Source organism: Colletotrichum tamarilloi, assembly GCF_030869305.1.
Source record: "Colletotrichum tamarilloi strain Tom-12 chromosome Unknown Scaffold_11.1, whole genome shotgun sequence".
NCBI lineage: Eukaryota > Fungi > Ascomycota > Sordariomycetes > Glomerellales > Glomerellaceae > Colletotrichum > Colletotrichum tamarilloi.
In genome coordinates, this window is record NW_026849394.1 from 89494 (window position 1) to 113550 (window position 24057).

Here is a 24057-nt window from a genome sequence, read left to right on the forward strand (position 1 = left end):
GGCGGATTCGACGAGGAGATCTAGCATACCGTCTGAGATGAGAGCTATAGGTTTTCCCCTCAAAAACATCAAACGACCCGCTTCACCTGCAAACATCATCCAACATCATTCCATCCCCTGAGCCCCTACTACTCTTGCACAATGACTATGCGTCTCCCACAGGCTTCCCATCGTTCTGCGGCACTGCCGCTTTAGGCCTGGAAGCTATTTCTGCCTCCTTCGCCTTCGAACCCCCAGCATCCTCCTTCTTTGCCTCAGTGGCCTTGAGCTTCGTCTCGGTTTCACTTTCTTCTTCGTCTTCTTCACTGTCCTCGCTGCTGTCGTCGCTATCGTCTTCTTCGTCGTCGTCGTCCTCCTCCTCGTCATCATCTTCTGCAGGCGGCGCTGCCTTGACTTCCTTCGCAGGGGCCGAGGTCTTCTCTGTCGCGGCAGCCTCCTTCGGCGCAGCTGTCTTCTCCGCCACATCGGGCTTGGTAGTGTCCTCGGCTTCCTCCTTTTCCGGTTCCTCCTTGATAGTCTCGGCCTTCTCGACCTCGGCAATCCTCTTCTTCTCTTCCTCTTTCTCTTTCTTCAACTCTTCATCTTTCTTCGACGCTTCCTCCTTCTCTGACTCCTCCTTGATGGCCTGGGCCTTCTCGACCTCTGCAATTTTCTTCTTATCCGACTCTTCCTCGTCGGAATTCTCCTGGCTGGGCTCTTCCTTGATGGCTTCGGCCTTCTCGACTGCGGCAATCTCTTCCTGCGATGCAGAAGCCACCTCGGCGCCCATGTGGACCGTCACGGGCTTATCGACGTCGGAGGGCTTCCACCGGGCTGTTGTCGGCGACTGGAGTGTCTCGCGCAGAGCGTCTGCATTGGTTGCCGTATTGGCAGTGATACCCCAAGAGCCCGTAGTCGGCGATTGAAGACCGAGGGGTTTGGCGCTCTGGGACGGCGAATCACTGCCAGTGCTTGCTACGGAGGGCTTTCGGGGCGTTTCCGGGGTTGCGGTCGTAGGTTCGGCAGCGGCTTTGGCTTCGGCCTTCTTTTCGGGCTCAGCGGCGGTCGTTGTTGCCGCGGATGCAGCCGCAGCTTCGTCCTCGGCCCTTTTATCTGCGGCTGCCTGTACCTTTTCGCGCAGCGATTTCAGCCGGATTTCCTTAGCCCTCTTGGCTGCCTCGTCGGCGATGGACTGGTGGGACGCGGTAGTAGCACTCTCGACAGGTGACTTTGGCGTATTGGCTGGCGTGTCTTTGGCGGGCGCTGGGCCGCTTGATGTGTCGTCCTTGGGCAAGGGAGGCGCCGGCGGTGGCGCAGGAGCGGATGAGGAAGACTCAGATGAGGAGGCAGCGGCAGCGGCTTTCGCTGCCAACGTGCCCTTTGGTACCTTTTTGATGATTTTCTTCTTGACGATTTCCTTGGGCTTGTTGTTGATATCGGGGATGGTGAATTCGTCGTAGTAGATCTTGACATGCTGCTTGAGTTCGCCATATTCGTTCCATTCTTCGATCTCGACGATGTCCTGGTAGAAATCATGGTGTCAGAAGATGGTTTCTCCTCGGCAAGCCCAAAGTGCCTAGCACCGAGTGAAGGGGTGAGTCTTACACCGAGGACGAGGCCTTCTTGTATGAGGGCTGGGAGCTTCCTGGGTCGACCCGAGGCGTCTTTGCCGGCACGGCGGCCCCAAAGCATGCGGGCCTTGTCATCGGTGGAGAGATCGATGGCTTTGAAGGGGACGCGGTTGGCGCGCAGGATGGTCTCGAGACGGGACGTGGCGGTCACGATGTGCATATTCCCAGCGGTCAAGGAAGTGAAGATCCACAGGGCCGGATCGGTAGAGAAGGTGGTTGCAGTCAACTGCGCCATGATGCTGGATCCGGTATGATTCGAGGCGGGTCGATTCGATGGGATGCAGGGAAGAGCTCCTAAGCGTGAGGAGAGGGGAGGAAAGAGACAGCTACTGGGAAGCTAAAAGGGGTCAGATTCGATCAGTATGAGCTTAGGAAATATCGAGATGTAGATGGCAAGAATGGCGGCACAAGACAAGGCAATATGCATGGTGGGGAGCCTTGCATTACGTACCTTGTGACTGATTGTTCTTTGGGGTTCTCGATGACATGTAGCTAGCTGCGTTCCAGTGAGACGATGCAGTGCTGCATGATACGCCGGTAGCGGTTCAGCGGCTGCTGGTGGGGGTTCCACGCAGATGAAACTCGAAGGGTCGTGGCTGGTGACGGTTAGTGCTCACCTCTATGTACAGCGGCTTGTGGCTCTGCCTTCAAGCAGAGAACCTAAGTTAGCTTACCTAAGGCACGCGGGGGCGGGGTCAGATACGTATCCTAACTCCGTACATACAGATATCCGTAGATTACAGTGCAGCGGTGTTGACCTAAGGTATAAGGTACTTAATGCTGGCTGTCTCTCAACTCTGAGGTACGCCGTGAGGTTGAAGATCAAAGGAAGGTATTCAGGCTCATAGTGTCTTTCCCTCTTGCCTGACTGGACGCTTGACACCGCAGCTGCGCCTGATGAGGCGAGATAATGGAAAGCGGCCAGAGTGAGATGGCTTCCCAAATGAGCTGGCAAGACAAAGCTGCAAGATGATGTGTTCAAAAGTGGAAAGCGTCACGCGGTAAGCGCCGTCCACCACCAACTTGGCTTTCTTCCTACCTATGCTATCGAATATTCGTCACCAGGACTTTAGTGCCATCACTTTACAACTCTCGAACAGTTTCCTCTACGCATGTCCCACATGCATTTTCGGCTTGACAACTCCAGGCAGCATCACTGCTGCAACACTTTTCCAACATGACTACAATGCCAAGTACTTCACCACTGCGACTTCATCCTTTTTCACATAGAAGAACCTCAAGCCCCAAGACTTCTTGATCTGAACGACGACGGAAAGAAAGAAAAAAGTCAAGATGACTGGCTGTTGACGTCCGTCCTTCTTGTCACATATCAGACCTACCTCTTGTTTCCACCAGATCCTACTGGCACCATATGATATGGTAGCCATCAGCAAGCTACCACGTGGGAAACAGCGCGATCCCGAAGTGCTTCGAGCGCTAAAGGCAACGTCAAATTGAGCATGACAACAAATATAGAATTCAGACGATTTGCCGGCGATTGAATAGACGAAATGGCAAACTCAATGTGACACCGTTCAAATGGCCTATGCGCAGTCACTAACACGGCGACTTTGCCGCACAATAGGTTGACGAAGTCATCCACACTTCATTGCAAACAGCCCCAACAGGGCGCCCAAACAACCGCGGCAAGGGCTTCCTTGCAGTGAGCCGACTCCTCAATCAAACACTTCACGAGAGGCCATTGCCGTTGTTGCATTCAACGTGGAGGCAGAATACACAATCGCATGATCTAACGACAAGGTCTAGAAGCGACAAGCAAATGTTTCAAAGTCTCATTCCAGCTTCGAAAAGCCGTCCTAGACACCTGGCGCTCTGATGCCAAACTTTCCATCAGTTGTCCCAAATGTTCACCCTTTTACGGGGTCACGACGTACTCGCATAATCAACTCTGGATCAGGCTGCTGTGAGGATACTCTGTGGCGATCGCTGTCAGAATCCGTATTCAGAGGGGCATTCTATATCATCATCATCTTCTTCTTCTTCTTCTTCTTCTTCTTCGCAGACCCTCACAAAACCCACTTGTTGGCACCTTGGCCTCATCTCGCAAAAAGAGAAGCTATCCACGACACCTACGCTTCTGAACCTGGTTAAGCTAGCTGGATAAGGAATTTCCTGAGCCCTTGCTTCGAAAAAACTGGCACCCTCCAAAGCGTTGCACATCCATGATCCCCCCCTCTGAGCGGGAAATGGCGGTGGAGCCCCATGATTGAGATCATTTCTCGCGACGATTCGCAAGTGCTGCGACAGGGAAGCACTCTGGAAACAGCTTATGGTTACTCAAGACGACGTCGCCGGATTGGCTGGGCGAGGGTCAATCTGACCGATGTTTCTCTCTTATAACCTCAGGCTCTGGGTCACACCAAACCGCGCAATGACCGTCCAAAGAATGAGAGAGACCTGAATCTCAATCGGCCGAGCGATAACAACGGCACGATACACATCGTCATTGCAGACGGAGACACTTCTGATGGTGTGCCTGTGGTCAAATGCTGAAAACCACGCCAGCATCTGTGCAAATACTGTGCTTCTCCCTGCAGTCGCACGATCCCAAAATAAACCGGTCGAGCGGCTCAGGACGGGCTAGATCTTTCGTCGACTCCTCCAGGCTAGCAGGTTTCCCATCGGTCAACGGATAACAAACGGCGTTGGCGCCATGGCGGGAGCGCAGAGCAATGGCTTGATTCCCGAGGGTGGTGGCTGCACCCAAGCGGTTGTTTATGGCGTCGAGCAACAGCTCTGAGTCCTAACACAAAATATAACATCATCTACTCCGTACGGTGTGGGGGAATGGAAAAGACGTGATGACGATGAAAATCCTTGGTCTCGCTGGGCAATGATTGGCAAGCGCATTTCCCACGTCGCCCACGTTCCGACGGAGAGGGATCCAACACCCGGTCGCCTCGTGCAGCAAGCCAGCGAAAGGAAGAGAAACATGGCAACCAAACAACGCAGCATCGACCAGGTCTTGGCGTCAATGATGACCTGGAGATTCTGTGGCGGCTCTGACTGGTCCTGACTCTGCCATCTGCTCACAAGTTCGGATGAGTTGTTTTTCAATGCACCAGGATACGCTGTTCCTGCATATAGCTAGCAGGGGTTCTGGAGGCGATCTGCCAGGGCTCTGCAGGCACGAACCAGTGGGAGCTGCAGGCTGAGAAGACCAAGAAAATCTAGAGCAAGGTCCCGTCAGCGAAGCCGTGAAGCGCAAGCTTGCGCCGCGCAGTGCCGGCCCACCGCCATGTCTGTGTAGCCAATCACCCGGGCCACCACCGACGACGGGATCCTGCGTCCTGCGGACCCAATTTTGGACACGATCCCTTCCATGGGACTTGGTGCCGTTGCCCGGACTGACCAGCCGCTTCTGGTTCGTTGACCCAAGGCCTGGCCCTGGGACATCGGACAACACCCACAGGCCTCATCTCACGTCTCTCTGCGCTCCTCTGGCCTTCCCGGGGCTCTACGGATACGGATGCACTGCTTGGGTGCTATCAATGGGACACCTGAGATAGAGGGACACGCGAGAAGAGCCGGACCCTGTCGTGTTTGTCCGCTATAGCCTACCTTCCAGCACTCAAGGATCAGCCTGTCGTGTCTCCGAGTCTCATCTCCTCGGCTCCTCAGAAAGCTCAGCTTCTCCTCTCCACTTCGTACTGTGGTACGGATAGGACTCTCTCACAACTCTGACAGTTGGATCAGCACTACAGCAGAAAGCAGCGTCGCATTCCCCCAAGGCAAGGCAGGGAAGGTCCCCATGGCCATTTCGCCCCTGGGGTTGTTCGGCGTGCAGCCTTGCTTGCTTTGGTAGCGGTTATTAGCATAATAACACTCGAAAAAAAGCAAAAGCAAAGCCGAGCAAAGCGCACAGAGCGACGAGTCTGGCCCCCATGTCCTCGTTCGCGCGCCCACTAGTCACCCACACACCCTTCTCTTTGGCCGCGTCGACGACCAACGGGGGACAACGGGGGAGGGATGGGGGCCATCGGGACGGGACCCTACAGGCACAGGCGTACCAGAGACAGGAAACGCCGTGTCGCCCAACGCTCGCAAAATTTCCGCCAGCCCACACGCCCAGCGGCGCTTGTGCTGGTTGCCCACACAGTTCTGCTGGAGACGGGGCGCCGGGGGCGGTAGGAGGAGTCAGGACTCAAAGGACCTGTGTCGTGGTTGTTCGGCCGAGTCGTGAAAAGGAGAAATACCTCGCCTGCCCCCTCCCACACGCCTTACACTCTCGCTTCTGTTTCCTCACCGTTGCTCTCCTTACCGCTGCGTTCAGTGCCCACACTCTCTTGCAACTGCTCTTCGTCATCGTGCCCTTTTTGCTGCACATTACTCTCATTCAGATTTATCAATATCGACAAGACAGTACCGTCATTCCCTTGACATTGCATTCATTAAAGGCACACGCTTTGCACGCTCACGCACAACTCAACCCGGTGGAAACTCGTCAGCTTTGGTCATACATTGACTTATATCGATTCTCAAAGCCTACATAACTTATCCAACCAAAATCAATCAAAATGCGTTTCACCAGCATCTTTGCTCTCCTGGCCGCCTCGGTCGCCGTTGCTCAATCCGCGGATGAGAGCACCACGACCATGACCGCCACCACCACCAAGACGGTTACCATCACCAAGTGCAACCCGACCAACACTGCATGCCCCTTGTACACGCCGACTTCGACTGTTGCGCCTACCATCAACTCGACGACCTCCACGCCCGTTTCCACCTCCACCTCGTCGTCTTCCTCTTCTTCGTCGTCGTCCTCGTCGTCGTCCCACTTCTACCCGGCTGCCAACTCCACCAGCTTTGCTGGCCCGACCGCCTCGGCTCCTTGGACCAAGTCTACCGTCCTTCCCATCAAGACGTCTGCCGACTCTTCCGCCCCCACCTCTGCGGGCAGCGCTGTTCCTTCCGCACCTGCAAGCGCCGGCTCTGGCCTTTTCGTTCAGAGCGGTCTGATGGCCGCCGTTGTCGGTCTCGCTGCTCTCGCGCTGAACTAGACGGCTTATCTGGTCGTCAAAGAGCAACTCAGAATTCGCAACTCTCAGTCACTTCACATTAATTCGATTCACGACTGATCTCACTATTATTCTCAGGGGATAGGCTGATTGGAGACCTTTTATTTTATCAACGATTCTGGGTGTTTTGGAAAGCGGATTGGAGCCTCGGCTACCGGGTGGCCTTACACTTCTAGCCATAGACTTATTGTTTGGGTGTCGGGTGAGTTGGAGGAGTTTATACCTACTGGGACATGATTGCAGACATACCCGACAGACGATGCACATACTCATACTCTATTTTCTGAATGAGACGAACCTGAGATGACCTCACATTTTGCCCCTCATTGGCTCTGGAATGCAGTGACTTTGATGAAATGACGCACGATCGGGCCGTTTCGATGCGAGATGTTTGCAAAGACATTTTCCTGATTCACCATGTGTGTATTTGAGCACGACAACTGCAGGGTCTCAACATACTCTACTTATAACCCACCTCGCAGTTCAATTCATCTACTAAGGCATAGGCAGGCCACCATCAGCTCAAAGTGAACGTTGTCCGGGTAGCCGGTGACCTTTTTCTTTCCTTTGCAAGCAGAGAGCAAGTGGCTCATTTTCCTGCGCCTGCATGGGTTCCACTTGAAAGGATGAGTCCCGAATGCTCTAGACCTTGGGAAGATTTGACTTGCAACAAAAGGAAGCATCTGAAATGAGTGGCTAAGACAGTACCATTGTCTAAGCCTCCGAGATGAAGCAAAGTCAGGCACTGCCGGCCGTTGGTTCTCTCTAATTGTAGGGTGGGCCAACGGCAAGCCTCAGACGCCAGCCTTAGTACTCCGTCAGTACTTACCTTACCTTACCTTAGGGTATGTATCCGTAAGTAGGTAGATTAGACCATTTCAACGGTACGGCAAGGCGTGGTAGGCTCGTCACGCTGATTCGCCCACATGGTTGCCTTACTAAAGGAACGGGCCGCTTTCTAGGTCGTCTGTGGTCTGCCCATCAACAAAGACATCCGACGACTCCTCATCATCTTTGTCGGAATTTCTACTGTTTCCAACTCTTCTCTTTTCTTTCAAACTACTAGTACCTTGTACTGCATGATTTTCCTCACTTTCACGTTGATCTCCGGTGGTACACGGATGATTGCTATCCTCGGTCCTCATTGTACTACATGGCAGACATCAAGCTCGACGGCGTCTTCCCCTCCTTCGGTTCCCGACAGTTGTGTGCCAATCGAGTATCAACAGCGGCACCATCCCGGCGGCATGCATCCCTGCAGGGATCACTTCGATTTCCATCGTGCAGAATAGGTCAATAGACTTCTCTCGTTGGTGGCGAGTAGTCCAATCGATGAAAGGCATGGAGCACAGCAATACATGTAAGCAAATATATTAATGTATGCGGTGTAATGGTAGTGCAGAGCTCGAGATTCCCTCTCCCTCCTTTTTCAGCTACTCGCACCGCGCCGAATGCGAGACACAAAACCCACCCTCCAAAGCCAAAGAACTCCCCAAACCTATCCAGTCGACTCCTATTACGGCAGATCACGCTCGTGGCCGTATTTTATGCACGCAATAGCCGCAGCTAGCTACCGACATCCGGAAATATGTCGCATCATCGTTGCGCCAAATCAACTCGAAACCAAATCCTCCTGCTTCGATAGCAAGCCAGTCGAAGTTCCAGCTCTATACGCCACACACGCGACTCGAACGTGGCGTACCCGTTGCCCTTATATTGCGTCTCGAATTGAGCACGGAGCGTAAAATAGCCATTGTCCAGGCCCACGAGTCCGGTCTAGCTTCTCCTCTGGTCTTCAACCCGAGCAATTGCCTTGCTCGCAGCTATCGCATAGGGTTTTGTTCCACGGTACTATGTTATTGCAACCACAGATACCCGACTTGTTGTGGGCGCAGACCTTGTCAGCCATGGCGTTTGCTTGCGGCTTGTTATGGGACCGGGCAGGCCTCGTTGGCGTATCAATCATGATTCGGTACACGGTTCGAGTTTGCTGGGTCTTTCTTTCTCTTCGCAAAACCTTGCCTGAAGTCGAGACGGTCTTGTGTGGCGCTGTTCAGCCGTTCGGATAGTGTTTGACGGCTCGGCCCGTCGAGAAATGCTGTGACGGAGAAACTGGGGCTGCCAAGTTTCAATGACAGGAGTGTGCAATGCGACGAATGACGAGGAACAGACGGTGGGTTCTGGATTGCAATGCGACACGGGGGTCTCTTGAGGCTGAGCAGTTCCGGTTGCCAAAGAGCTATCTGCTGCCGACAAAGTTTTTCTCTCCTGTTGATCGTCGGCTCCATCGTCCTGGAGGAACAGGATGCATTCGCTTATATATGTTTTGCATATGGCGGCACCACACACACTCTTTCCGCACACACGCACTTCGTCTCCCTCTTGGTCTCTGGCGCGCGCACACGCACACACACAAGTTCACTTACATCTGACAATCGACCCGCGTCTACATGCGGGCGACGAGATGCACAGGAGCCGTGCAGGGTGGCACTGAACATACATCACTTGTGGCCAACGTCTGGTTAGCTCCCACGCACTTGGGTCGCGGCATTTCACCAGTTCACCAGCACCATAGAAGTGTGCCACTCTGCTGGATTGACAAGATTGCGCACCGTGCCGGTCCTTTGCAATGGTAATGCGCATCATTGCAGGATCCTTGGTTTGGATCGTGTATGTTTGCTGCGAACTTCCTAGTAGCGAGTCCCTCCCCGACAGGAGACTTGCGACAAAACGACCCTGTCGGCCAGGATGAGGCGAAGCCTAAGTTGGCGCAACGACCAGCAGCCTACGGCTTCAGGACCGAGACCTGATACCGCAGCTTCACTTTCTAGAGAGAGATTTTCTCGGGACTTTCTTTGTCTTCCCGCCAGAGCCGCACTGTCAACACTCTTAACCGCCTCAAGACTTGACTATTACTGTTCACTCTCGAAAGAGCCTCTACCCTCACGCCTCAAGCCAATCACCTGATGATATTCATCTCAACACACGAGATCAAAGAATGGGCTGTTCCGGCGCAATGCCGCTGCGAAAATTTTCCAAAGGAGGTGCATTAGTGGATCGTGGGAGGACGGAGTACTTGACCGAAAGCCCATTAACATTCCCACTCTATTGCGCAGCGTGGCTGCGTGGTGGAAACCCTTGCCCATGGTTCGACGTGATATGGCCGGGGCCTGGGGCAACGAACAGACTTCTTGCAGTTTCCCGATACAAGTTCGTTTGTATTGAACATGGCCCGGGCCAGCCAGATGAACGTTGACTTCTGCTCGACTTGGTCTCCTTTCTCAAGCGCAGTCTTGTTCACACATAGGCTCTTTTCTCAATTTCTCGACAATGCCCACCACCATCTTGTTCGGCGGCGCAAAGCGACAGCGGAGAAAGTAAGTCAGCCCTGATACTGATACGGATATCAAAGGACCAAGACAGAGTTCTGTGTTTCGTACTCCTTCTTAGACTAGCCAGTCTACAGTGATTGACAGCGTCAGGGAGATGGATATATTCTCCTTCATCATCAAAACGGCAACTCACAGCTGGACGAGCCTGACGAGTACGAGGTTCTAACCAGGTGAGTAAAGCCTGACAGTACGGATAGCGGAACTTCTTCACTAGAATAGTGAACCCCTCGGGGTTCACCACGAGATGGGGTGGAGGGAAGGATGGGATGTTGTGCAGATAGGCCCCCTTCTGCGAGTGCGACGGGCTTCGCCATGGAACACACGGCTATGTCAGGCACGCTACCCGTACACTAGACGTTCGCGCGGCAGCAAAACGGTAACGCCCCCGGAATTCTGGGGGTAAAGTAGAGCATATCCACCCTGTTACCCCTTCAGGCTTCCGGGTCTCCAGAGTGTGAAAAGGCTGCTAACCCTCTTAAGGCTTTCCGACGTTGTGTTGAGGAAAAAGCAGGGGGTGTTGTAAGGTATAGGTAAGCTGTCACTTTTCACCTTTTCTTCTTCTTGAGGAGCACCGAAGCCACCACCACCCCCAGTATGAATTTCAGTGTGTGTGGAATGTGAATGGAACGTTGTTCTCGTGGTAGAAGAGAGGAGAGATTTGCCGATTGCAACCACAGCTAGCTTTCCTGCTGTTGGGTTTTGGTATTGCATGAGCGACTTATCTACAGAGTATTCGTATACGATATGGGCATTAGGAGGAGTGTTGGGAAGAAACCCCATAAGCACACATGGCTTTTTGCCGAATCCCAGCAAGCGAAAGTACAATGGTTGTCTCACGTCAAAGCGTTTTTTCTTTTATTTATGTTTCCACAGACTGCCACGCTGCAGCGCAGCAGTCGCAGTCGCATGCTGCGCCAGACCCCCACTTTGAGAACCATGTCGCCGGGATCTTTGAGGAAACAGAGCTCTCGAGTCTCGACTTTGAGTGCTGGCGGCGGGCCGCGGACCAGGTCTGAACTGAATCGAGTGACAGACCAAGGAGGGAATACGGATATGATTGCGGCACAGCGCCAGTACGAAAGGATTTTGGGCATTGCGTTATTCGGCTCTTTCCCCCTATTTCTCTTCTCCCCCATCTGCCCCTGCTTCGGCGGGGTCCCTGTTTGATTCTGTAGCGGGGACGTAGGATTCGTCGTTGTTGTGCTGCAGAATATCGGCGGACGATGGGTGGTGTCGGCTAAACGTTGTATGCGGATACGTTAGTCCTCAATTTGCAACTTGCAGGTTATTCGCACCTGTGCGGGACGGACTGTAGGTGAATTAGTTCCTTTCTGCCTCGACTTGAACAGCGGGCTCCGAGCTGAAGTGGTATGGTAAGCCATTCGTCCTCCATATTTGCCTCGTGCTCTTGGGTTCGTCGTAGCTTGAAAGTCTGGGGGCATATGAACTCGAAGTCTAAGATGGAAACACGATGATTTTAACGTTCTCCGCTCGTCATGTGCAAGGAAGCGAAAGTGGGCATCTTTCGTCTTGAAATATTGTGTTTCTGCCGTGTATATATATTCAGAAGGAATGCTATGCTTACGGTACGCCGGTCAACGACCTCCTTGCGTACGGGAAGAAGAGAGATCTGGGGACAACATTGCTCCTACACTTGGGGTCCAGATTAGATGCGATACGATGTAGTAAGATGAGATGTGATATGATTACCTTGTGATGAAGAACAAGAGAGAAATGACAGAATGGTGGAGAGAGATGCTTTTCCATCGTGCTTCATTTTTTTGGTCACCATCTGTTCCGTCACCTTCAGGTGCAAGTATATGCTTATTGCTTTTTGAAATAAATTGTCCAAGAGGGATAGTGAAAGAATCTTCAAACGCCGAGGTTGAAATGACAGTTGCAACAGATTCTCTTACAAATCTACTGAAATTTGAGAGAGAGGCATTGTAATTACGAGACTTCAGTACAACCAGGATGACATACTGCTCATATTATCATGCAGGACCAGACCAGACGACCGACGAACTGATAAACAATGTAATAAGATCAACAGTAGTCAGTATTCCTTCTCGAGCTTGACTTTCTGTTGAGCGCGAGGAGGCCATTATTCAATGAGCCGAAGCGAAGGGATGAGTCTTGATGAGTAGCTCTCAACAACCTGTAAAGTACCCAACTCATTCATGGTCACGTTACGAGCAAGATAGATGGACGGAAGGGCGGATGAGATCACTAACCAGTTCCGACGTCGTAACGCCGTCGTGGTTGCTGTCGTTGTTAGTACAGGTAGGTCAGTTGTTCCATTGCCCTCGTTCCCCTTCTCGCCATCTTCTACCCTGCGTATACATACTTGCTTAGTACGCCCAGCACTCGCTGAAGGGATTTGTCGGACAGATCATTTCGGCGCCATCGTGTTGGACGCAATGGGTGCCTTGTGCCAGCTCTGGAGGATTGCCTCCGATGAGGCCCTCAGGTCGCCCGCCACGTTTTGCCCAGGGTCTTCCGTCCAAGTCACGTACATTACTTGCAGCTCCGTTCAGTCGCTACCTCCTCTTCGAGATGATTGTCATGGAATTACGCCCCGAGGAACGGCTGATGCCGCAAATCAGGCGAGGATCAATGATATATAGTGACCTTCATGTAAAGTTCACAACCACGGATTATTGACGGCGATATTAGGCGCCCGACGCCACCACCTTATGAGCCGCCCACTTAGCTAAGTTTGCGGCCCCTCTAGGTAATAGTAGCTTATAACGGTAGTATTAGAGATGCCCTCGTTGCCGTCGTTAAGAATGATGTCGACCTCTGGCAGACATCGTGGTCAGAGCAAGATCGCGATAGCTTACAGAGGTCGGCATCATTCTTAACGACAGTAACGAGGGCATCTCCGATACTACCGTTGTGAGCTACTGTCACCTAGACGGGCCGCAAACTCAGCCAAGTGGGCGCAGGCTCACAAGGTAGTGGCATCGGACGCCCAATATCGCCGTTAAGAATCCGTGGTTGTGAACTTTGCAGGAGGGAAAGTTGAAAATGTGGAAGGAAATCTAAAAAATAGTCTATTGAGACAGTGGGAGTATCCATTGATACTGTGTATTAATACCGTGTAATCGATATCGAGAACCGCCCGAGCAGCTAGCAAAGGCAGAATATTAAAACAAATAGTGACCTTCATACAAAGAAATATGAAATGAAAAAAACTATCCGTTTGGCATTAAAGATAAAGAAAACAGAAAATCGTTATACGAATGTTGACACCCCCGGTTGCCCATCAATTCACTGTGAGGTAGAGGACCTGTGTAGAGAAAAGACCGCTAGAGACGTTATATAGTAGTACAAACTTCGGAAGCTTGTATTCAGACAATCCAAGCGTCACACTCAACTTGTATAAGAACCTCGGAGTGGCCTAGAAGTCTCTGGTCTAGTCCAATGGCCCAAAGGACATCTCACCACATCACAGTGCAGTTCCAAGCCAGACGAAAAGTGATTGTACTTTTGTATTGATGCGGAAAATTAGCTCGGGGCAAGAAAACCTCCTCCATCACGTGTGCTTGTATCTATGTTCTGACAGAAACATCTCTCCCCAGGAAAACAAGCCAATGCCTACTGCCAGTTGCCTTGTTTTCTTCACTCTTCCCACTTGCCCCGAGCGTACGAACAGAAAGACCAAAACAATGTCTGGGATCGAAAAACCCGCAGTGAGGAATACAATTACAATACATTCGAGAACCCCAGAATGCCGCCCCGTAAACGCCTTAGAAGCCAAAAGCAAGGTTTGAACCGGCCGATTGCCGAGCCAGGTATAATATGCATCGAATGCTTGGGGAAGGGGAAGAGAGAAATGCGCCCCGAGGGACCCGTTCATCTTCATCGTTGTCATCATCGCCGTGTCGTGGACATCATGCCGGTCAAAGCCGGCTTCCACCCGTAAACACCATCCTAGTTTGCCGCAATCTCCAAGGTTACCAGAACCCAACGCCAATTCATGCAGAACAACATGGACCGGTCGTGATCATCATCATCATAAGTGGTTAGTAAGTGGTCGGCCCGAGTCACGTGGCCCGGAGTAGAAACTCAAGAACGAGGGCCAGGCTGGATGCCTCTGCGTGTCACCTAGGCACCAGAGACTTTGCGGGCCGTCGACGCCGCCGTAGCTGACGTTGCCGAGGTACCCACGCTGCCAACACGGCCGCTCGTCTTTCGAACTCCATCCTTGGACCTCGGCGACTCGCCCGATCGCTTACTGCCACGAACCTTGGTGAGAATGCCGGACGCGCTGCTGACTCTATCCACTTGCTTGACGCGTGATGTTCCGAGGTTCTCGACGTCATTGCTGGCATCGTTGTCGATGTACGTCTGGTACACAGCGGCAGCTGAGTGACTAACCGAGCGCTTTTCGCTGCGACCAGGTGACGCGGACGGTTTCCGTTGCGAGCGCATGCGGAGGTGAATTTCTTCATCCGACTCAGCGCTATGAGAATGCTTGTGGACTGTGATGGTCTCGGCGTCTTGGTGGATGCCCGTTTCTTCCTCGACTGTTGCGGTGTATGAAGTTGACCTTTGGTATGGGTGGTGGCGGTCTGCCCTATTGGTCTTCCTCGGCTGACCAGGAGTCGGCGCTGGGAGGTAGTCTTCCTGAACCCCAATGTTATTGCGGTCGTGGTCGACTTCGCTCAAAGGCGTCCGGTTAGAGGTGCTCCGGTGCGGGGGCGTGGATGCCTGACCGGCACGAATCGACGTCTTCTGCATGGCGCGGATCGGGGTGCTGGGGACAGCGGCATTGGCGGCCATTTCTTTGCGGAGCTTGCGCTCGATGCGCTCCTCGATCCACCACTCACGGAAGATACCCTGGTTGATGTGAAGCCAGTGCTGCTGGGGACCGACGACCATACCGGGCCGCATGAAGCGCATAAAGGCAATGATCTCGTTGGCAGTGAAGCCGTGGCGGTAGATGAGGTATGCACCAATGAGGCAGCCTGTTCTTCCGAGACCGGCCTTGCAGTGGACAGCGATGCCCTTCTTCTTGACGGTGATGGTCTCGTGTGCCAGTCTGATGAACTTGCGGACAGTGGTGAGAGGCGGGCATGTGCCGTCGTCGAAGATCATATCGAGGTGAGAGATGCCCATTGACTCGAAGAAGGACGGGGAGTACAGAGGCGAGTTGAGGCGAACAACGAGGCCAATGTTTCTCTCGGTGAAATGCTTCAGAACGTTCTTAAAGGGTTGGGGAAGCGTCTTGTTGGCATCCAGTTGGCCGAGTGACTTGGGAAGCGCATCAAATTCCTCAGTGCCTTCGAGGACCTTAGCAACGGGTGTGTGTTGCGGCGAGGCAAAGGCCAGGAAGTGTGGCGTGATCCAGTTGAAGTCTCCGTGCTCCACTCTCTCAAACTTCTCATACTCGTCGAGGTCGAAGTTGTCGAGGGCGCAGCAGCCCTCCTCCTTGGCCTTCCAGACGCCGTAGACAACATCTTGGACGGTGATGCCGTAGTCGGCCTGAGAGTATCCAGCGTCGCGGAAGGGCATCAAAGGTGGGTCGACTTGAGCGATGGGGGCCAGGGCCAGATGCGGGGGCCAGTTCTGAATAAGGACCATGTAGCAGGCGAGCATGCAAGCAGCGTTGGCGCGACCTTGTAAATTGTTAGCTGGGGGTTCCCATGACAACTATCTAATGCCGCGGACTCACTTCTGGGGTCGGCTCTACTCCAGAAGACAATTGGGCGATCCTTATTCTCCTTGGCACCGAGGACGTCATGGAACTGCAGGGCGAAGCGGTACAGGTGACCAATGTGAAGCGGGCCAAAGTCGTGGTGGAAAGCATTGTACAGGAGGGTATCGTCGACGGTGAAGTAGTACGGTGTTTGACGGGCGGCGGTCTGGACGGGTGTCGGGCCTTCGGCCGCTCTCTGTGATCGCTTTCTAGGTGAAGACTGGGCAGCTTCGCCGTAGGGGAAGATGGTCTCGGCCGTGGGCGGGTGGATGTAGGCGGCCAGGTACAGGCGGTCTGGAAGCCAAGTCAGAATTGAGATTGGTAAGAAGGCGCAATAGAGGTAGGGATGAAGCTGGGGTAAGGCATAGTTGAAGCTGTCGCATGTTGCGCTTACGTCGGCTTGCCGCGAGCGAGGCGACTGAGACGGCGCAGGATAATGATGCGACATGATTGCGATGTTGAGGGCGGGCAAAATGCACGATTTGGGAGTTGAAAGAGCACGCGCGATAACTCACCTGGGATGTACTCAATGACCTGGCCCATGTTGGCACTCTTGGATGAAGGCGCCATTGGGACTCGTGAGTCTCTGTTTCCTCTCTGAAGCTATTGTCCGGTTGAGATTGGGAGGAGGCAGTTGCTCTCGGCGCCGGAATCCAAGATGCAACTTGGAGGAGGCTGGAGGCTGGAGGGGGTCGAAATGATCAAGGCAGGCGCCGAGATTATCCAGAGGCGAGGCTACTCCTTTGTATGCGAAGTAATGCGCGCGCAAGGGAATTCGGGAAGGCGGTCCCTGGGAAAAGTGTCGTGCAGCAAATGGGTGCGGGATTGTGAGCTGGGTTGAGGCAGGAATGTTGAAATGGCTGGTCTGAAACAATAACAACAACAAGCAGCTACTGTACACCTTTTTGGTTTTGATGTTTTTTTTTTTCCTGGTCTGACCCAAAAAGCTGCGACGCCCTTGCGGAGAGCGGAGAATAGAGAAGGAAGCGCAAGAGAAAACAGCAACCCGACTCAAGGGAGATGTGATGCTTCAAGGGCGGACAAGACAATTGTCGGAGTCTATTGGGAGGATGAGGTAAAAGGAAGGTATTGCGAAAGCGCAAAGGAGACCGAGTGACGGTGTTTTTGTATGGTTTGCTGTGTGTTTTGCTCCAAGCGGTCAATATGGGGCCGGCCCAAAACAGCAAGGGTCGGTTGTTGTTCCCTTAGCCTTCTGTGCAGTGTGGCGCCCCCCAGGTGGCCCCCCTGCACCACGGCGACCGCTGTGCTGTGGTGTGTTCTGGCCCTGCTCATCCAGTCTTGTGCTGGCTGCCGGGCTGCCAGGTTCGTTGTCACGACAACCTGCCAGGGGGAGCACTGGCCAGGTGCGCCTCCTGACGGATGGATCGAACCGTCCCATTGGCTCACAACGCCTGAGGCAAACGCACCCGCCTCAGATCCCGCTTGGCTTACCACCTGGACTAAGATATCTACCACCTCACCACCTTACCGTGGGTAAACAGGTACCAAGTATCTTCCCTTTACCATGGAAACTAAGCCCTTTGCAGTATCTGACGGCTGTTGACCACCGCTTGCGCAGCTAATGCCCAAAAGAAATGCCCCCTTGCTCTCTCTCCAGGTTCTATCGGTTTGTTCCAACAATAACAAACCAGCCAGGCACAGATGGGCAACCGTCTCCGCATGAACTCGTTTAAGCCTTCCCAGGTTGCTTATCGGGCGGCATTGCATCAGACAACATGTGAGCCGCCAGGGCAACCCCACGTTGTGCATCTCGTCCCTCTGTGGACTCTTGAACTGTGAACTCTACCTTACCTTACCGTCTACGGATACGGGATAGGTATGGAGCAATACGCACTTCATCCATCCCGATGGAACCAATAGAACATGTGTGTAAGTCAAAGAGGTCACCAAGTCACCTTGGGGACGGCCCGAGAGCCCTTGTGCGTGTGCGTTGGCTACATTGCTTGATTCTGTCGTGTGTCACATTTGACCCTAGACTGAGATGCCGCCATGGAAACAAGCCCGTGGAATGGCGGGGCACTGTGCTCCCTACTACGTAGTCACACTATCCTTACTTTTCTCGGTCCCTCCAAGGTTTGTGCTCACCTCATGTTTCCGTCCCGTTGTCCCGCTCATTGTTTGGTTTCTTCAAGGTACGCACGCAGTACGTACGGTACGTTACTTTGGTGTTTGCCGGCCGGACAGGAATTTTCTTGCGCCGCCAATGACGACTTTGCCTTCTCTTTCTGCTTCCTGTCAAGTTCCTTTTCAGGAAGATCTCCATCCCTCCCCCACAGAGCCGCCGTGACAGCGCAACATCGACGGGGCTTGCCCATTTCTGTCCACCCAAGGCACCTCATCACTTTACTTACCTAAGATAGTCTACCTGACTATCTCTATCTCGATTTCACCCCTCCCCCTCCCTCCACATCCCACCTCCAAGCGCAGAACTCCCAGCGCCGAGAATCCCCAACCATGGCCGTCCACAACACCATTGACCAAGAGTTCCCCTGCTCATTGTGAGTTGTCGCCGCCATACCCAAATCCCGCATGGACCCCCCATTTCTTCTCGTATTTGTACCATACCCACCTCATAGAGATACAAAAAACTGAGACATGCGAAACGATTAGAACAATCAACGTCCCCTTCCCGACCCCGCGCCTAGCCACCGTTGCGCACAAAGCCCTCGCCGTCGACCAAGAACTGTCTCCCCTCGTCCGTCGCACCTTCTCCATCGATTCCGACTCACCGAGTGACGCCGGCGCCGGCGCTGCTTCCGTCCTGCGCGTACACTACAAGGCCACCACAAACCGCATGCTTCGCGTGGCCGTCAATGGCCTCATGGAGAGCCTGAACCTCGTTGTCGAGGTCATGGAGGAGCTGGATGTTGATGTTTTGGAACACAACCGGGTCTCTTCGCAATAAGGGGCTCGGAAAGAAAGAGAAGGAGCAGTGAAGAGGGGGAGGGGAGAAAAGAAAAACGCCTCTCGTGGATTGCTACTCGAAATATGGGAAACTAAAAGGAGAAAAAAAAAATACAGCTGATCGCTGGAAATCCAAGACAAGAGAGCGGGAACGAAGTCACACGCGATGGGAAGAGAAGACGGGAAACGATGCATCATGACTTCATTTTTTACATTTTTTGTGATACCCTAGAATACACAGCCACATGATACGTGACATGATCACAAGGTGCCAGTGCTCTCTCTGTAGAGCTCTAGTCTAAATTTGCTTCTAGATTCTCCTGAGCCTAATACCTTAGCTTCAGGCAGGCTTGTGCCGGCGATGACCCCTAATGCGGCCAAGTACAGCAAACGTGGCAGGAGGATATGTTTCCTAACGGTTATACGGCTCCAGATATCCCTCTATGGCCCCCCTTAATTACTTCATATATCATGCCCGCCCGGTCTCTTGACCAATATATTGTCTCTGTGGCTCTCAAGGCCATCATTACAGACGCGCTCGTCTAGCTCTCCACCGCCTCCTTCTGCTCCAAGGACTTTTCCTTGAGCTCCAACTTCTTCTCCGCCTCCTCGGCTCGCTTGGTGGCATCGGCGACTTCCTGCTTGAGCTGTTTAATGTACTCAATGGCCAGCTCGACGGTGCTGGCTTTACTGTTCGGCGCCCCTCCAGCCTTGGCCTCTTTTTCTCTCTCTTTCCTCTCTTCGCTTTCGGTCTTGGATTCCTTTGGCGGTTGCGGCAGCAGCGTCGCAATCTCTTGCAACGCCGAGTTGATTCGGTTCCGGCGGCCCTGTTCCGCAATCTTGTGAGAAGTACGCTTTGATGTGAGGTTGGTCGACAGTTCGCTGGGATACGTCACACCGGGCACGGTATTGCCCTCGAGGATGTTCTGATAGTTGGACTTTGACATTAACAGACGAGATGCGGTGTCTTCGGCGGACATGCCACCTGGGGTTCCAGGTAGGAGCGGCTTGATGCTAGGAGATATCCTCGGCCGCAACGCAGGCGAAACATGTACCGAGCTCACGCTTCCCCTCTTGCTCTGGCTTCCCCTGGCCAACAGCTTTGGCGTTTTCCGCGCCGATGGACCTGAAGATCCAGGAGCAAGGTTCGGGCTCGCGCTGGCTGACGCCGCAGCGGTGGGTTTGGCGAATACAGGGGAAGGCAGCGGCTGGAAGGACGAGCCCGCAGCCGTGCCAGGGTCCAGAGGCGACTGAGTCGGTGTTGATGTGTCCAGTCTAGGGGGTTTCGTTTTTGATGAAGAAAAGTTCACGGATTCGGGCAACTCGAACGATTCAATATGGTCTGATGGGCCTAGATCGAGAGGATTTGATGAGGCGGAGTTGTTTGCGCTGGAAGCAGGCAGCTTCATGAGAGAGGCCGGTGTGGCGGGAGACGGCTTCCCTTGAACGTGAGCCGGAATCGCGGGATGAGGCTGAGGTTGAGGTTGAGGTTGAATAAAGGGTGATTTGCTCGATTGCTTCTGTTGCGGAAGAGGCGGCGGGGGCATATCTGACAGGTTCTCCGGCGATACTGATGCATTTTCAGACTCCTCGCTGCTCATCGGGGCTGGCAGAGCCGTCGAAGGAAGCATCTGATCCAACTCATCCTCGTTCACCTCCCGCATTTCCGAGAGAGCCTGGGATACCATCTTCGGCGTGGGTGTTGCCCTTTTGCGCTGTGGTTTTGAAATCGGCGACTGTCGCACACTAGATTTGGCCTTGGCTCTCGAGGCGTTGGTCTTGCGGGCCTTCTTTGATAAATCTACCACAGGCTGTTGCGTGATCGTGGTTTCAACATCCATCTCGGCTGGTGAATTGTGGTTTGAGAGGGACGATCGACGGTCGTAAAGCAGTCCCTGGTCGCTTTGCGCGTGTAATGCCGGCGAGGTGAGAGGGCTGAAGTATGCGCTTGGAATTGTAAATCCGCCAGCTTCCATCTGGAAATGAGGATCCAACGGTGTTACAGCTGGCGAGACCAAGGGAGTGAAAGCCATCTATTAAGTTCAGCTAAAGAGGTTCGTTGCACTGCGAGGGGGATCAACTCTTACATCCTGCTGCTCCTTCATCCTTTGATACCTGCTGCCAAACATGGGCGTCTGGCTTTGGTCGTTTGAGTAGAACTGGTTGCTGGCGGGCGGCATTTCGAGACTCTGAGGTGTAGGTGGAACAGCGTGTGTCTGGCTAGCGTAGTATGCGACTTGCTGTTCTTGTATCTGGCGATGTTGCTGTTGCATCCTTTGCTGCTGTAGGTACTGTATCTGGGCGTCGATTTCGGTAATGGCATCGGTTGACGTCGACGGGGGAATCATTTGAGTCTGTATAGCAGGGTGCGCGGCGGCCGTTGTCATGTTGATAAGCTGCGCTTGCATAGCAGAGGTGGTAGCTCCCATGAGCATGGACGTGTCGGTTCCTCCCATCTGAGTATCGATCTGCTCGCGACCAGGCTGATGCATGATGCCGGTCCCGTTGCCAGTCTGATAGTCGTTGAAGTCGAAGGGCATCGCATCGCTGAGGTTGCCCATCCCACCCAAGTCCAAGAATTGCTGAAACTCCTCATCGTGGTTTGGTGCCAAGGCCGGGTCCTGGGGGTTCCAAGAGGCGGCGTCCATCATGGCTACACTGAAGGTTGCGACTCCGGCTCGGAGAATTTCAAAGCCCGAACTGCAAATGGCGCTGTCGTGGGAACACCGTCGAATCTTGTGCGCCTTCCCTTTTGCAATATCCGATTCGTAAGATCCTGATCAATGCACTCGATTGGCGCGGTCGTAGGCCGATAGCGACAGTCGTTGAAGTATGTCGGGGTGAAATAGGTGAGAGAGGCTCAGTAGGTTGCGCATAGGGCAGTGTATGGAACGTAAAGGCACGGCTTGTCGTGGGGTTCTGTTCGAGGTGCGTGGGGAATACGGGATGAAAATGTGCCGGGCGCAAAGTGTAAAGCGCAGTGCCTCGCGCCGAATGAATTCGGTGGGAGACTTCGCTCTCTCGATGCCAAGAAGAACTCGGGTTTTGAACAACCTGTGACGGAGTGATGGACGAGGTTGAAAGATGGTGTTGGAAACAGGAAAACCTGTCTCTCTTGGTGGAGAGAGAGAGGCTGGAGAAGACGAGCCGACGGAGCTGAGGGACTGAGAGGCAGTGGCAGTGGCAGCGAGCAGGTGATAATGGTGGGAATGGTGGGGGGAGACACACCTACTGCGTACATACGCATTAGTGCACTAGAGAAGGAGGTGGGACGGGGGTGCATTCAGATGGATGGATTGCCATTGGCAGCCGGTGAGTGGTTGACGAGCCCGTGGACACATTTTTTCTCGCGTACCTTGGACTGGCGGACCCAAGCTTTGCCTCGATAATCGACTGCTTCCTTGCCCAGAACATGGATGACAAGTGAACTGGCCCGTGCCCGGCGCATTCATGCTTCCAAGGACTCCCCAGTACAGGGATTTTATTATGTGGTTATTGTTGAGCTATCCGTAACTGCACTAGGTTTCTGTAAATTGGTCGAACCGACCGACACGCGGTTAAATTGGGAAGCAGAAAAAAATACACAGTACGGAGGTACGTCTCAATAGTCCTTATAGTAGCTGCTAAGCCCTCGACCCATAATTACTACTAATTTTAACTAACTAGAGGCCACGGATTATTCCTACCCACTTTACTTACTTTTTACCCCTATTACTACTTATAATAACTACTTTAACCTATATACTATTATTATAATTATTACGAGGCTTATAAAAATACTAAAACTATTAAAATTACTAAATCGCTATTTTTAGAGCCCTTTTTTTCCCCTTAGTATAAATCCTAAAATATTAATAAAAAAGAAACTAGATCTAGGTATTAGGGTAGTTATTTTAATTTTATAAAGTCGTATAATTAGGTAGATTATTAAATAAATATTTTAAGCTCTAGGAATTCTAATCCGTACTATTTTTAATATTTTTACTTATATAAAAAAGAACGGATTCAACTTAGCTATTCTTATTTTTTTAATTTAACTTATTTATTATAAAAATGCCCCCTAAAATAGCTACTTAACTAAATAAATTAAAGAGGTTAATAATGTTATTATTTATAAAGTTTACTATAATTAGTATAATTATAAAAAGAACTATATTAATATTATTAAAAATCTTTTAAAAAACGACGGCGTTAATATATTAATAATAACTATTTAGTAAATCCTTTATTATTACAGTTTTTATAAAACTAAGCTAACTTATAAACTAGGCTTAATAAAAAAGATATAATAAGAGCGACTTAAATAGTACTTTAATTATTAATACTAAACCCTTAATAATTAGAAGCGGGTTATATAGTTAAATAAGACCGTAGTTACTTTTAATTATTATTATAGTAGTTATAAGCTTTAGTGCTACTTAAATAAGGCTTATATTAAATAATATATATAAAAAAAGTAAAAAGGTTATTTTAAATTTATATTTTAAGGCTTTTTTATATATAAAAAAAAAGGGCCGTATTATTATTAAATTTTTAAAACTATTATTAAAAAGAAGGTTATTAAAATAAAGATTACTTAGTTTAATACTAAGCTCGAGCCTATTTAATATTAATAATAAGAGCTTAAAAGTAGTATAAAATAAATAAGCTTACGGAACTTACTAAGCTATAAGCCCTAATTTAATTAAAATACGAAATTAAATAAGTTAGTATAGAATAGTAAGGGCGGAATTAATTAATATAAATATTATAAAAAGATCTTATTATTTAAATTATTCTTTTAAGTTAAAAGATTACTTAGTAATCTAATTATATAAAAAGATAAGGCGCTAGCTTATAACTATTACTTTATTTATTATACCTATAGCTTATTTAAAATATAAAAGCTTTTTTAACTAGGTAATTTACTTAACCTTAATCTTATTAAGCCTTATTAATTATAAATAAAAAAATAGATTATTAAAAAGGGGGTACTTAAGTCCTAAGTAGAAGTAATATGTTATTAATAAGAGTATTAATACGTATTATTATTAAAAGAAATTTAGAAATAGATAGAAAGGATATTTTATTATATTAAGTAAATAATTATATTAAAAAGCGGTAATAAATATAAAGAGGGTAGACGGGCTAAATTATACTATTAAATAGCTACTAATTAACCTTAATTAACGCTTTTTTATTATAAAATTAACGATAATTAATAATAATTATAGTAGCCGAATTCTGCTGCTTATATACACCCTAGCTAGCCCCTTGTCGACTCCCCTGTCTGTGGCAGGGGTTGGGCTTGGCAGCCACTGCAAGGACTATTGAGACGCACCTCCGTATGATATCCGTTACTCCCGTACTCAGGGATCCTACCCGAACAATCTTGCCGACGGCAACAT

At 51.2% G+C, this 24057-nt stretch overlaps 8 protein-coding genes across 8 annotated transcripts; 3 read left to right on the top strand and 5 right to left on the bottom strand.

The window, feature by feature from the left end:
* Positions 1-145: 145 nt before the first annotated feature.
* On the bottom strand, positions 146-1845 carry CTAM01_04543 (uncharacterized protein; the record flags this gene model as incomplete). Its single annotated transcript, XM_060520573.1, has 2 exons — positions 146-1501; positions 1585-1845. The coding sequence occupies 2 exons, from the start codon at positions 1843-1845 to the stop codon at positions 146-148; spliced, it is 1617 nt and encodes a 538-aa protein (XP_060384527.1).
* Positions 1846-6148: 4303 nt separating this feature from the next.
* Positions 6149-6631, top strand: CTAM01_04544 (uncharacterized protein; the record flags this gene model as incomplete). The annotated part of the gene is made up of 1 exon (XM_060520574.1): positions 6149-6631. One exon carries the CDS (start codon positions 6149-6151, stop codon positions 6629-6631), a length of 483 nt encoding a protein of 160 aa, XP_060384528.1.
* Positions 6632-8425: 1794 nt separating this feature from the next.
* CTAM01_04545 (uncharacterized protein) lies at positions 8426-8615 on the bottom strand (the record flags this gene model as incomplete). Its single annotated transcript, XM_060520575.1, has 2 exons — positions 8426-8472; positions 8525-8615. The coding sequence occupies 2 exons, from the start codon at positions 8613-8615 to the stop codon at positions 8426-8428; spliced, it is 138 nt and encodes a 45-aa protein (XP_060384529.1).
* Positions 8616-9979: 1364 nt separating this feature from the next.
* CTAM01_04546 (uncharacterized protein) lies at positions 9980-11057 on the top strand (the record flags this gene model as incomplete). The annotated part of the gene is made up of 3 exons (XM_060520576.1): positions 9980-10026; positions 10105-10193; positions 10915-11057. The coding sequence occupies 3 exons, from the start codon at positions 9980-9982 to the stop codon at positions 11055-11057; spliced, it is 279 nt and encodes a 92-aa protein (XP_060384530.1).
* A 2522-nt stretch (positions 11058-13579) lies between these two features.
* On the bottom strand, positions 13580-13921 carry CTAM01_04547 (uncharacterized protein; the record flags this gene model as incomplete). Its single annotated transcript, XM_060520577.1, has 1 exon — positions 13580-13921. One exon carries the CDS (start codon positions 13919-13921, stop codon positions 13580-13582), a length of 342 nt encoding a protein of 113 aa, XP_060384531.1.
* A 230-nt stretch (positions 13922-14151) lies between these two features.
* On the bottom strand, positions 14152-16315 carry CTAM01_04548 (dual specificity phosphatase; the record flags this gene model as incomplete). The annotated part of the gene is made up of 3 exons (XM_060520578.1): positions 14152-15665; positions 15722-16039; positions 16261-16315. The coding sequence occupies 3 exons, from the start codon at positions 16313-16315 to the stop codon at positions 14152-14154; spliced, it is 1887 nt and encodes a 628-aa protein (XP_060384532.1).
* A 1905-nt stretch (positions 16316-18220) lies between these two features.
* On the top strand, positions 18221-18671 carry CTAM01_04549 (uncharacterized protein; the record flags this gene model as incomplete). The annotated part of the gene is made up of 2 exons (XM_060520579.1): positions 18221-18264; positions 18377-18671. The coding sequence occupies 2 exons, from the start codon at positions 18221-18223 to the stop codon at positions 18669-18671; spliced, it is 339 nt and encodes a 112-aa protein (XP_060384533.1).
* Positions 18672-19212: 541 nt separating this feature from the next.
* On the bottom strand, positions 19213-21318 carry CTAM01_04550 (helix-loop-helix DNA-binding domain-containing protein; the record flags this gene model as incomplete). The annotated part of the gene is made up of 2 exons (XM_060520580.1): positions 19213-20703; positions 20758-21318. The coding sequence occupies 2 exons, from the start codon at positions 21316-21318 to the stop codon at positions 19213-19215; spliced, it is 2052 nt and encodes a 683-aa protein (XP_060384534.1).
* Positions 21319-24057: the final 2739 nt, after the last annotated feature.